Here is a 14,457-nt window from a genome sequence, read left to right on the forward strand (position 1 = left end):
TCAAGCCTGGCTTGGTTACTTGGCTGTCCCATGGCCTTCACAAGGCCAAGATGACAGAAAAAGATGAGCAGGGCGGAGTCTTCTCTCCCTGTGTCGGAAGGACTCAAACTGAAAAAAGAGCAGACTCCAGGAGGACTATGGAAGGAGAAATGACTTTCAGCTGAATTTAAAGCCATGTTCAGTATCGGGAGCCAGTGTACCTCACTTCTCCCACACGGCCCTATAGCAGGCCCTGCACTGTCCCAGTGAGGGAGATGGAAGATGAATGGCAAAGGCTTGGAGGTGTTTGGACTGTCACAAGCTCACCACAGCAAGGAGGATAGCGCTCACTACAAGTCAGCCACCTCTTCCGTGGCTCACTAAGTGTGGTTTTACCATCCAAAACCATCATCCACTCAGTGGCCACTCCACCGACCAACAGCAGCAGTGGACATGAGAGCCCCCTCTGTGCAGAGTGGACCTCCAGGCTCTCGGGCTCTTGTCCTGGCCTCACACTCTGCAACGGGGCCTGCTTTATTCCACTGGTCTCTGACTGGAATGCAATTCCTCATGTCAGCACTACTCCCCTGGAAACACCCCACCACACTGGGACATGCTTTATTCTGAGACACCCCTAATGCACAGCAGAAAAACAGAGACTGCCAGAAAACCCTTAACAGGCAAGAACCCCCTGCATAGACATCCTTTGCAAAGCACTTGAAAACACCCTGAGACACCCAAGGAGTTCCTGCCAGCACGGCCTCCAGGGGACAGATTTCATCTGGCAGTAGGACACAGGACCCAAAACAACAGCTCCTTTTGGAATGACTTGGTGGGAATGAGAGTCCATCTCTGACTGGTTGCCCTTGAGGTCCACCCTTACCTGAGTTCATTCCAGAAAGATCTATCAAGTATCTCCTATGAACCTGATGCCACATGGTCAGCATCAAGCATGGCACCTGCTTACTCACTAACGGTTTCCTGAATGAATCAACACATAAATGAGCTAATAAAAGGCATATAACAATATAAAACAAATGATTATCAATGACTTTCTCTGGGGAATGAGAACTTTTAGTCTTTCCTGGATTTACTGAAAAATGATTAATTTCATAATTAATAAAAGTATTTGCATTCTATAAAGGGGGCATGTGGAAGACCAAGTCCAAGCTATACCAACACTGTCAGAGTCACACTGCTGGTGGGGAGCCCAACTTCACCACACTACTATGGAGCCCTTGATGACAGATTCCCAGATTGGGGGGGGGGGGCAGTGTCCACCCAGTCTGGGAAGAGCCAAGGGAACAAATCCTTGGCTGTTGGAGGAGCCTGGCCTTCAGGTGTAGAGGCCTCACCTGGCAGCTTGTCTGACTGTATATAAATGCAAAGTCCTGAACCCTGCCCTTCTATGTCACTGTGATCCAGAGGATATAAACAGAACTCCTACTAAGTAGCAGCCAACTTGTAGTAGACAGCTGCAACATTGTTGGGATGAACATCCAACCAAACACAGCTTTACCAGAGGAAGAGATTTATTTCAAGCTTACAGATCCATAGGAAGTTCCATCAATGGCGGAAGAAGCTGGCTCCCATTCTAATACTAGTAGAGAGAAAATCCAGCACCAGCTAGCAAACACCAAAGAGCAGCAAGCACAAACCAAAAGCAAGCAGTACCCCCAAAGCATTCCCCAGCACTCTACCAGTGCACAGATCACTATCCACCAACCTGGAAGGGAGGTGTGGCCCAGAATTCCATCCATCTCCACTGGCCTTGGGGAATGTGGGCTTCTGGATAAGTGGAGTCCTTAGAGCTAAGACCCTCCTCTTTCTCCAGAGCCAAGAGTACCTTGAAAATTGGGCTGGGCCCTTCCTGAGGACCTCACAGAAGGCCTCGCTCAGGACTCCACCAATCCAGGTCTTGACTGTCCACTGGGACCTAAGTTCCAGTTCTCGAAAGCAGGCTCTAGGCTGACTTTGATGAATAAGCATCCTCACTCAAGGATGTGAGTCAATGTGGGGAATGGGATGGGGAGTGAGTGGGAGCCAGATCACAACCTGGCTGTCGCATTATACCACATGCAGCCACTCTGCTGTGAATTATAGCCATGGGTGACTTGACAATGACCTCAGCAGAAATTTCCATTCATTTCTTCTTCCTTCATGGTGTTAATTAATCAAATGTATGCCTAGCCAACGACCAATGTAGCATCAAAATAAAATTGAACCCTTGCAAACCAGTGAAGTCAACACTACCACCAAGAAAGACCCAGCCCTGACTGGCCCTTCCCAGCTGCAAATCAACACCAACCCCAGACCCCATTCAAGGGAGAGACACAAAGGCCCAGAGCTCACAGCCAAGACAACTGTCAGCTCACAGCCTCAATGTTTGAGAGTATGTGAGACACATTTCCAATCCATCATCCAGCACACAAGACACAAGCTGAGCTAACAGTCACCAGAGGAGTGGGCAAGGGCTCCTTCCATCCCCCCTCGGAAGCACATGTGCAGAGTCAGCGCTCCCTGCCTGCCAGAGCTCATTAAATTTTAGGCAACGGTAGCATAAGCTGTCATTTGTTTTTGCAATTTTGTGGACACCCTTGCATGCATCCAATGCTGTGTCAGTCAGCTTCTCATTGCTAGAACAAAATACCTCACAAAATCAAGTTAAGGGCTGGAGAGATGGCTTAGTGGTTAAGGTACTTGCCTATGAAGCCTAAGGACATGTTGGACTCTTCAGATCCCACATATGCCAGACACACAAGGTGACGAAAGTGCACAAGGTTGCACATGCACACAAGGTGGCGCACATGTCTGGAGTTTGGTTATAGTGACTAGAGGCCCTGACACTCCAATTCTCTCCTCTCTCTCTCTCTCACATACACACACTCACTCGCTCTCACTCTCTCACATTAGAAAAAAAGGCCAGTCTGTTGGGCTTGCCTCAAAAAAAATTTTAAAAAATCAGGTTTATTTCAGCTGACAGTTCCAGGTCACAATCCATCAGGGCAGGGAAGGCATCGTGGCAAGAGCTTGAGACAGCTGCTCATATTCAGTGCACAGTGAGGAAGCAGAGAGGTGACTGCTGCTGCTCAGCCAGCCCTCTCCTTCTTATTCAGTCCAGGACCCCAGCCATGGAATGGTGCAGCCCACAGTTAAGGTGGGTCTTCCCATTTTAATTAACCTACTCAAGATAATCCCAGTCTAATCTACATAATCCCTCACAGCTGACTCCAGTTCCGGTCAAATTGAAGAGCAATATAAATCATCACAAGTGCCCAGATGGCTTCTGCCCCCGGAGAGAAGCAGGCAGTGAGTGGACTCGGGCCTCTCCTGAGAACACAAACCTCAGGCTGAAGAGTGGAGACCTGCACCCTCTGCTTCCTTAACCTGGATGTCTCTTTGCACCACACGGCCCCTTTCCTCTACAGCTTCACTGAGAAGAAAGCAGACCTGTCTAGGAGTATCAGGGCCAAGCTTCTCCTTCACCATCCCAGTAATGACAGCAGCAAGCCCACAGTGCACCTCCATTCATGAGAAGAAGCCAGTCCAGGGGTCCTGCAGGTACCTATTACAATGTGCAATCCACTGGCACTTGGGGAACAGATGCACCTCAGGCCAGAGACTTCCAGGTCATGCAGGCTGATGTAGCTGACCATTATGCTGACATCCATCTATATCCTCAGTATCATTATAGCAAGGGTGATATGTAGCAGATACTCTGAAGGTCGTTCCTAACAGAATAGGCCCAGGCCAGGGGGCTGGGACACAGCCCAGGGCTCAGAGTCAGTGCAGGTTCCCACATCCTCTGCACTCAAGTACTGATCAGGCACTGTAAAGGATAATTTTTTCTTGTCTTGATTTTTCAAGACAAGGGCTCACTCATGGCACCCTCCTGCCTCAGTCACCCTAGGGATGGGACTGTAAACATGAGCCATAATGCCCAGCTATGATCGTATGTTGACTGTCAACGTGTTTAAATTGAGAAAGGGAGGTCTAGGGAGTTAGTGAAGTGCACTTGCAGGTGTACTTGAGGGTGTTTCCAGAGAAGAGAAGCAACTGATGGGGAAGTCCCACTCCAAATGTAGGCATCACTACTCATTCCATAAGGGTGGGGTCCTGGACATGACAAAAGGAAGAGGAGGAGGAGGGTGCACATCAGCAGAGGCTTGCCCTCGACTCTCTCCTCCTGGCTATTATGAGGTGAGCTGCTCCGCTCCACCACGCCCTTCCACGCAATGCTCCGCCCCAGCCCAGGCTTCAAAGCAATGGCACCAACCAACCAGAGACTGCTGCAACCATGAGGCAGAATCAATCCTCCCTCTTTTGTTTTTCTCAGGCATTTTGTCACAGGGAAGAAAATCTGACACAGGCCTTCTTTGTCTCATCTCCCTTTTGGGAGGTCAGAGCTGCTTATAGAGGACAGTGAGATGCCCTACAGGGAACTGTGGGGACATTCAAAGCTCAGGAACCCATGGCAGAGCCAAGCCTGAGGCCTTGGTTTGTTCTTGCTCACAGTTAACTTCTCATTTCTCACCCCTCATACCATCTCAGAGATGCTGAAAACAATCAGCAACAGCAAAACCAATGACTTCACTGGCAGCAACCTTCACAGACCCACCTAAGACCCTGCTAACTCACACAGTAACAGATCTGCAGCCACACAGACCAGGCCATCCACCGCTCACAGGGACATGACCGCAAAAAAGCACACCCACCCTGGAGCTGAGCTGCTACCTTTTCTAATCCTTTTCAAATCTCTAATTTTTCCACAAGCCCATCCTGGCCTGGGGAGTCAACTTCTAACATCGCATCAAGACAGATCCCCTGTCAGCCCTTCACAAAAACTTCAGTTTCCAAAAATCATCAAGAGCCAAGCATGGTGGTGCATGCCTTTAATCCCAGTACCGGGAAGGCAGAAGTAGGAGGATCACTATAAGTTCCAGGCCAGCCTGAGGGCAGTGAATTCCAGGTCAGCCTAGGCTAGAGCAAGGCCCTACCTCAAAGAAATAGAACAAAAAAAAGGAATAAAAGGGGAAAAAAATCATCAGGCCTCTACACACTAGTTCCACAGCCACACTGACCCCAGAAACCAAAGACAGCAGCCGGCAAACTGTTCACCAACAGATGAATGGATGAACAAAGCAGGGCCTCTCCACAGAGCAAGATACTGTTCAGCCTGAAAAAGAAAGGAAACTACCCCTGCTACCTGACGATGGACCCAGAACCATTCTGCTGGAGGGACACGCTGTGGCACAGCAGGACCCCACGTCTCCAGGGCCTAGAGTAGTCCCACTTCTTGTAGACACAAGAGAACAGGGTGCCAAGGTGAGTGGAGGAGGAAAATGGGAGTTAGGACACAAGAGTTCTTGAGTTTCAGCTTGAGGACATGAGAAAGTTCTACAGATTAATGGTGGTGTTGGTGACCCAATGAGGGGAAGAGGCTTAAAGGCCCAGAACAATTCATTACTTAAAATGATAAAGTCTATGTTATGTACATTTTCGCACAGTCCAGGAAGGATGAGGGCATCACTGAGATGGCCCAGTATGGGTGACATCTGGTTATGGTGGTTTTTCTGGATGGCCATGGCAGCATTTCCAAGATGGTGAACACACTTAAAGCTGTGACATTCTTCAAGAAGGGACTAAAAGCAATGGATAGCACTGTCACCTCCTCCCCCACAACCACCACCATCACCAGGCCATGCCACTAAGCTCTAGAGGAATGTATGGCCAGTCCAACACATTCATCCACCAAAAGCTGCCCAGGTCCTCTGAGATTTGACCCTGAACACACCCAGACTTTCAGGGACTTACCAGTTTCCCCGTGGGGTGGAAGGAGGCCGGGGATCTGCTGCAGACCTGACACCAGGAGGTTCTGGGGGAGCAGGTGGAAGGCAGGCTCCAAGGGTGGGTGTGGCTTCAACGTGTACTGCAGGCTGCAGTTCTCCATCGGGGTCATGTGCTTATTCTCTGTAGGAAGAACAGCAAGTGGCAGCTGACACCAAGGGCATTTCCAGGCAAATCAGTCCAGACACAAAAGCTCAAGTGAACACCAAGCCTAGAGGGCGTTTTGTCCTATGAACATGGGGAAGTGCGCTAGGAGTTCAGCCTCCCGGTGAAGTGGGGCGTGGGGGTTACACCAGGAACTGCAGCCTGCGGGAAGTGCAGGCAAGAGGATTGTGAGCTGGACTGAGACCCTGTCTCAGAAAACAAAAACAAAGTAATCCACTGAATAATCTCTGCTAAAACTACAGAAACAAGATTTTGTTTCTTTGGGTGTTGCTTGTATTTGTTTTTGTAAATGTTTTTATTTATTTACTTATTTGAGAGAGATAGAGAGAGAGTTGGGCACTCCAACTCCAGATGCATATGCCACCTTGTCCATCTGACTTACGTGGGTATTGGGGAATAGAACCTGAGTCCTTAGGCTTCACAGACTTGCACCTTAACCACTAAGCTATCTCTCCAGCTCTGTATGTTTATTTTTTGAGACAGAGTTTTGCTTTGTTGGTCAGGCTGGTCCTGAACTCCTGGGTTCAAACAATTCTCCCGCCTGAGCCTTCCAAGTAGCAAGGATGAGACATACATGCAATGGTGTCCAGCACCATGATAACATTTGTTTTATTTTCTTTTTTTTGTTGCTGTTGTTTGTTTGTTTGTTTGTTTGTTTGTTTTTGAGGCAGGGTCTCACTCTAGTCCAAGCTGACCTGGAACTTATTCTGTAGTCCACACTGACCTCAAACTCACGTTAATCATCCTACCTCATTCCTGAGTGCTGGGATTATAGGCATGTGCCACCACACCCACAGCACAACAACAATTTTTTTTAATTATTTATTTATTTGAGAGTGACAGACACAGAGAGAAAGACGGATAGAGGGAAAGAGAAAGAATGGGCGCGCCAGGGCTTCCAGCCTCTGCAAACGAACTCCAGACGCGTGCGCCCCCTCGTGCATCTGGCTAATGTGGGACCTGGGGAACCGAGCCTCGAACCGGGGTCCTTAGGCTTCACAGGCAAGCGCTTAACCGCTAAGCCATCTCTCCAGCCCTCACAACAACAATTTTTAATCCAAAAAATTAAATCTCTCCCACTACAAAACTAGCTGGGAAGTCTTCCTGCCCTCACAGGGAGGTGGCAGGCTTTGCCTTCCTGAGCTGTAGCCTTGCATGCCTCAAGCCCAGCAAAGGGGACAGCACAGGCAGCAACGAGTCAGAACCAGAGATGCATGTCCTCCAGAAACACACACACACAGCCTTCTACAACATTCTGAGACAGGACCGCAAATGCAAGAAGAAGGCCTTGAGGGAGAGGGAGAAAGACACAAAGGACAGGCCTCCTGAAGAGGGGCAGGAGCAGACCCTAGAGAAAGAGTAAGGGCAGCGACAGGGCTGGGATGCAGAAGAGGCACATCTGGAACGTGGGCCAGGGTGAGGGAGCCACACATGTCCTCTCCACATGTGTGTCAAATGGTGGGTCCTACTCGGGTCTAACGTCCTCCACAGGCAAGGACCCCAGCCCTCCAGAGTATGGCAAGTCAACTCAGACCAGTTCTGGGTATTCAAGTCCTGGCCATTCATTTTGCTCCTGGCCTGACTTCATTTTTAAAAAAAAAGAGCCAGTCAGGAACCACTACAGTCATTAGAAAAAGAAATAATGAAAACTGATTTTTCAATATTTAACAGTTCTAAACATAGATTCTGCTTACTTAACATTTAAAATGCCACCAGAAGACATTTGATCAACAAAGCTGGTGGGAGAGAAAACTGGCACAACCTCTGTAGATGGTGAGCACGAGAAATACATCAAAAAGACAAAGGCTCAATTCTACTGGCCAGTTGTGTACCCCAGAATTGGGGATACCTTGCATGGCACAGCTGTCCACAGCAACCTGACTCAACCTTGGCTTTTGCTGAGCCATCTAAGTGTTCACCATTGGGGGGTGTGGCCCCAGGTAGGAAACAGATTCAATCATGGGATAGTAATTCAAGAGAATGCTACACAATGCAAAGAACAGAGCCCTTCCTAGGGGCTGATAAGCAGCCTTCCCCAAGCTGAGCACTGAGGGGAAAAGCAGAGTGGGAAGTGTGTGGGAAGGACAAAAGCAAGAGGCCATGCTGGGTATGTAGTCTGCTCACATAAGAGAAGGGGCCTGGAAAACCCCCACAGAGCTGTCAAGAAAGAAGCTACCTGTGAAGGCAAGTGAGCCAATGAAGAACCTCTTCCACCTCCCCCTCCCTTCTGCATACTGAACCGTGGGGAAGCCATCACCACGACTACACCTACTGGAAACGCCAAGGGCAGAAACAAGCTCCAGCTAGAGCTAGGCCTTCCCCCTGCCCTCCATCACACAGCCTCCTGAGCTCCTCAACAGCACCTGAGAACCAAGGCCAGGGAAATACCTGCTGGCTAGGTACCTCACTTAAGAGGCCCAGATTCTAAGGATACTTCATGAGACAATCTTGGCAAATAACTAATTCATTTGAGCAAGAACCTAAATATGAACCTTTTTTTTAATTTTGGGGGCACATGTGTATATGGTAGGACACACATGTAAAGTGGGTGTGGAGGTGGGAGGAGAGCCTCACGGTGTTGGCCCTCTCCCTCCACTTTGCTTGAGACAGGATTATTTACCAGCCAGGAGGGCCAGACTAGCTGGCCTGCAAGCTTAGGATTCTCCTTGCCTCTCAGTGTTGGATCAGATGTGTGCATGACTTTGGGTTCAGCTTTATCTGGGTGCTAAGGATTCGATATCTGGTTGAGAGGCCTGCAGAGCAAGCATCTTTAACCACTGAACCATCTTCCCCATCCCTAAAAGGGAGTCTTTACAAATAAAATCAAGTTTCTGACTGATTAGTCCCCAAATTAAGATTTTCACCAAAGTCAGTGGAGGAACAGCCTAGGTTGTCTGATGTTTTAACACAAGCCATGGGGCACATGCACACAGTTCCATCAAGGAGTCCAGGCCACATCTCTAAGGACAAACAATAAGCAGACACACTTCCTACCTATCTTGCTCTCTGTCCACACTGCACTGAGGCAAGATCAGCATTATGCTGGGTATCTAAGATGATCCTTTCCTCCCACCCTCCAGGCAGGCCGCGGCAGAGGGGTGCATACTCCTTCCAGCCGATCCACAACTAGTTCCCCTTGGCCACCCTGATGCTGGGCCATATGTTCCCACAGAACATGCATCACATGGGCACAAAAAATGGGATGCCTCACGTGCTGTAGATGACCAGTGCCTTCACAGCCAGCGGTTTCACCGGACAGCGAGAGGGCAGTGACAGACAGAGACGGCTTCATCTGAGGGGCAATGCTGCTAATACATAGGTTGGGAGGCCATTCCAGGTGGCTCCCACAGGACACAATCCTCCCATGCTCCCTTCAGAAAGCAGTGCCTCCTTCTGGGCTGATGCATTCCAGTTCCTTAAATTATGCGAAAAGCCAAGCCTATGACGTGTGTCCAGAACTATTACATAACTACTTAGTTGGTGGTGGTTGACAGAGATAGACAGCTCAGGGGAAGGTAAAGAACTTTCAGGAAAGTCACAAGCTGAAGGAGTGCTGCCAGGGCCAAGCTGGTCTCTTACGTTCCACAGGGTCCTGAAGGAGCGGGTGCAGAAGGGCTCTGGGCGTGCCATGGTACAGTCTCAACCTGGAAAACAGGACCAGAGGACCATGTCAACTACCCACATCCTGCACTTAGTCACTAAAGGCCAGAAATATGGGACTTGAGAACTTCAAACCCCACATTTTTCTAAATGCTGCCAGTCATGTCCTCTGAAGAAAAGAGAAGCAGCTTAGGGGAGCATTGGTTTTCTATCCCCCTCTCCACATAATGCTAAACATGTCCCACAGACCAGGAGCCCAAGAACCAAACAGCGAGCAAACCATGAAAGGGAAACAGCCAAACTCTGAAATGTGCCAAGAAAGACAACATTCAGACCATGTGGCTGGAGTAGGGTTCTCACATTTAGCAATGTCTGGGGAGACATACAGTGATGACCCGGGGCAGGGAATACTCCTGGCATCTGGTGGGTAGAGGCCAAGGATTCTGCCATGCAAGCCTAGGGTACAGGATGGCCCTCGGACCAAAGAAGGGTCACTCTAAACATCAGTGGTGCCAAGGTTGAGGAACCATGATCTGAAGGAACATAGGACCCCTCACCTTGGCAAGGAAGATTATGCAAGAGCTTATCTGTCTCCATAAGACCAGCTCATAAACACAGCCTGGCGCATAGTGGGTACTCAACCACCATCTGCTTCCTGGTACGTGTGTGAGGACCACACAGCTCACCCTCAAGATGCACACTACTGCTTCTGATGCACAGATGAGGAAGTTCGGGGTCAAAATGGAGTAACTTGCTGTAGTCCCACAGGGCACAGGGCAGGGCTTTGGCCCAGGTGCATACTACATCAAATTTTACACTCATGCTCAAAGCCAGCCCTCACTTCAGCCAAAATATTTTTTTAAAAAACTCCTTGGAGCATGCCATCACAAACAGATCTATGATGGCGAACTCCCAGCTCTCTCCTGTCCTCAGCAGAGAACCTCAGGAGGAGAGCGGGAGAGCCGGGCGGGGAAAGCTGCTGGTACCGTTTGTCCTGAGAAGCAGACTCGGGGGATTCTGGCTTATTGCTGAAGATCCGCAGAATTCCAAACCCACATGACAGCATCTGGAGAGTGTCATCCCGCTTCCTGCCTTCAGTGACCACTTCTACCACAGCCACAATATTCGGGTGGTTCAAGGACGTGTGAAAGTAGAAGGGCTGTAAGACAGAAGACAGAGGATGGCTGAAGCAAGGTGACTATGGGGTAGAGGTTCCCAGCCAATAGGAAAGGCACAGCAAGAGGAGCAGGCGCTCCCCTCCACCCAACCTTGTCAGGGGCACACAAACCACAAGCACTGGGACCCTACTTGTGCCCTTGTGCAGTCCACAACAACTTTGTGTTCAAGGGGAGAGCATAGCACCCTGAAAAAGCATCCCCTGGAATTAAAAGAAGTCAAGGTCCCAGGAGCTGACATCCAGGACAGCAGCCACTCTAACTTGGTTCCCAGGACTATGACCCTTATCATTCCACCTCCACAAATGCCAGCAGGCCCCAGACCCCCTGGGGTGGGTGACACCAGGCAGGACCACAGTCACATCAGCCCAAGACAAAAGAAAAGCACACAAACACTGATGTCAAAGCATCAACCACCACACAATACAGAAACTTTACCACAGCCTGGTATACTAACTAACCCTGTGTGACACTGTGACATGCAAGTTTTATGAAGTTCCGCCTGAACTAATTATATTTAAACCAAGAAAAAAAACCTTAGATATCTTTATACACAAAGTAATGACCTCTGTTTAAAACCCAGTGCCAGGCTGGAGGGATGGCTTAGCAGTTAAGGCACTTGCCTATGAAGCCTAAGGACCCAGGTTCGATTCCCCAGGACCCACGTAAGCCAGATGCACAAGGAGGCATGTGTGTCTGGAGTTTGTTTGCAGTGGGTAGAGGCCCTAGCACACCCATTCATTCATTCATTCATTCATTCTCTCTCTTTCTCTCCCTCTCTCTCTCTCTCCCTCTCTCTCAAATAAGTTTAAAATAAGTAAATAAATAATAAAACCCAGTGCCTTTTACAGAGAAATTACCTTGAAATCATTTCTTTTCTTTTACTTTTTTTTTTTTTTTGAGACAGTATCTTCATATAGCCTAAGCTGGCTTTGAAATAACTTGCCATGTAGCTGAGTTTGACCTTAAACTCCTGATCCTCCTGCCTCCACCTCCCAAGTGTTAAACGATAGGTATGCATCACCAATATGAGATCTTTTCATTGAAAGATTTTTCTGAGGACCTAGGCCAAACAGAAAATGCTAGAACTGGCCTTAAAAGGATGTGTAACCATCCTACCCCCAGTATGTGAAGGGGTGCTCTGAATCCGGCTGACGGAGAAGCGGATGAGGCAATCATCTCTCCACAAGGTGCTCTTTCTCCTGCTGCTGCTGTCTGCTTCAGTCAGTGCAGTGCACTTGATTTTAGCTGAGGCTGATCACAGCACAGGCACAGAAGACAGAGATGGAGCTACGGGTTAGGTTTCTTAACCCACGGGGCCTCAGTGACCATGGTACCCACAAGTGATGCTGGGCTGCTTTCCAGATGCCCTGCCCCCAGGAGCTCTGCTAAGTGTCGGGCCACCAGCTGAGCACAGACCAGTGCTACAGTGAGGTGGGCGGAGCAGAGTAATCCTCCTATTAACGAATCATTACCACAGTGTCACCAAAAAGACTTCACTGTAATCACAGACTGTCAGCCTGGGATAACAGAGGGACACATTAAAACATCAGCCACAAAATATAAATCGTTATTCTATTATCTTTTATTGCAAAATGATGAAATAATGACCACTTACAGCTGACAGGTGGTTGGACTGAGAGAGAGTTATGCTTCTGTTTCTAAGACGGGCACTAGCAGAGACCCCGATGTGTGGCTGAGCGTGCTACAGTTCACCTTTACTGTACTACCTGTGCACGCTGGGCTTATGAACACTGCCTGATTTGTCTTTCAGCAGTAAAACAAACATTTAAATTCTGATATGAAATACCAATTATCTCCCAGCTTCGGAGTCACCTTGAAATCGCTCCACCTGAAGGCAGTGGGACCAGTTGCTGGGAGATGACCAAAGTACAAATGTCAGCTGTTTCCTCTCCTTTCCTTACCACCAAAAACAATGACCTTGAAACAAAAACAAAAACTGAGCTCTCCCATTGTGCATATCAGCCAATCCCAGCTAAGAATCTAAGAGGGCATCCTGCATCAGAGAGCCCACCTCCATCAGAAGCCAGCCAAGGGCAATTCAAGTTCAGATAGTCATATCAGCATTGCTACAGGCTGATAAGGATCTGTGTATGCTCTTTTCCAAATGCCATGCTAAAAATGTCCTAAGGAACCTGGAAGACACAATCCAGCCTTGAAGAAGCTCAAGTGGGAAAAGCTTTATAAAGGCAGCTACAAAATGCACACACTGCTCAGGCAGAAATAACTCTGAGATGTTGGGGAAGCAAAAGCACCCCACAAATGTCAACACAAACACACTGCTCAGCTCCAATCCCCTGGTGATGCCAGCCAAGCACATCCCCATGGACCACCTAGACCCTAGGGGCCTTGCCACGCCACCTAGTCCTAGCATGTGAAAGGGCTCAGCCAAAATCCCAGACAGCCCGCGGCTGAGTGACACCTGTACGCAGGCCTAACGGTCTTGGGAAAAGTAATTAACAACCATGCCATCCATTTTGAGAGGAAAATCCTATGCATCAACAGAAATTGCATTATTAAAAGTCAAAGGCAAGCCCATCAAATCCCCTGCAGAGAAGGCCACTTGAGACAGAAAAGATGGCTCTCGTTCACCCCTCCATCACATCTCTCTCATCTGCATTGGACAAGTCTCCTCCCTGATGAGATAAACACATTAATAAATCATTTAAATGCTCCTGTCCTAATGCCTTCAACTTCAAAAACACAGACACCATTTGCCTAGGGGCCAGGTTTCCATTTCTCACCCAAAATGACAGGATTGAAAATGAGCTCTGTCTTTACAAAAAGTCTGTGCCCAGCATCCCCAACTGACAGCCAGTCAATCTGCCACCTGCTGACCCATGTCCACAAGGCCAGGAGAGAGCTGAGCAGAATTAAACCAGCACCTTGCACAAAACTCACTTAAAATAAGCCTTAACACAACACCTTCAGGAGGGCAAATAATCCGCAAGCTCCACCTGCCAACTCAGCCTTCCTCTGGCTGTCAACACTGAACACCCCAAGCTGGGCCAATACTGTGTCCTACTCTTCCTCAGGACATGCACAGGCTCAAGTTCCCAAGTGGAGCCTTCCCCTTTTGGGAAAGTGTCACAGTGTCAGGACAAGCCCACACCAGCTCACCACTGAATAGAGAATGCCCAGCCCTAACCATCAGCAGTGCCAGGGGTGAGACTGTGACCTAGAGGAACACGTGAACTTTCACCCCGGCTGGACAGATTACACCTAAATTTATCTGTCCCCAAAAATCCAGCTCCTAAACACAGCCTGGTACACAGCAGGTGCTCAACCGCTGTAGTGGTCTGAAAGTAAAACATCCCCCAAAGCCTCAAATGTTTGTGACTAAGCCTCCTGCTTAGCCCCAGCTGGTGGAGTCTTTGGGAGGTGGAGGTTTGCCGGAGAAGGTGTGTCACTGGGGTTGAGCTTGAGGTGATCAGTTCAGCTTACCAGATGTTCAAAACCAGCTAGCTCTTGCCTCCCTCCCTCTCTTTCCCTCCCTTCCTCCCTCCCTCCCCCCCTTCTCTCTTTCTCTCTCTTTATATGAAGACATGCCAGTTGCCATGCGTTCCCCATGATAACACTTCCCCTTGAAACTATAAGCCTAAAGTAAACCCTTCTATCCCATGAGCTACTGGTTGGATGCAAGCAATAAAAAGATAACTCCTACAACTGT

General features: G+C 48.9%; 1 protein-coding gene across 9 annotated transcripts in view; it reads right to left on the reverse strand.

Moving 5' to 3' along the window:
• The window catches only part of Nphp4 (nephrocystin 4), a 121,914-nt gene that overhangs the window by 90,049 nt on the left and 17,408 nt on the right, over positions 1 to 14,457 (reverse strand). For 8 of the 9 annotated variants that reach the window (XM_045150034.1, XM_045150033.1, XM_045150028.1 and 5 more), the window contains 3 exons: positions 10,578 to 10,750; positions 9,571 to 9,635; positions 5,794 to 5,949 (listed from right to left, as the gene is read on the reverse strand). In XM_045150034.1, the coding sequence (XP_045005969.1) occupies positions 5,794 to 5,949; positions 9,571 to 9,635; positions 10,578 to 10,750 (394 nt within the window). The remainder of the gene's footprint in view (positions 1 to 5,793; positions 5,950 to 9,570; positions 9,636 to 10,577; positions 10,751 to 14,457) is intronic. The other variant, XM_045150035.1, reaches the window with a different exon arrangement.

This window comes from Jaculus jaculus, chromosome 5 (genome assembly GCF_020740685.1).
Source record: "Jaculus jaculus isolate mJacJac1 chromosome 5, mJacJac1.mat.Y.cur, whole genome shotgun sequence".
Taxonomy (NCBI): Eukaryota; Metazoa; Chordata; class Mammalia; order Rodentia; family Dipodidae; genus Jaculus; species Jaculus jaculus.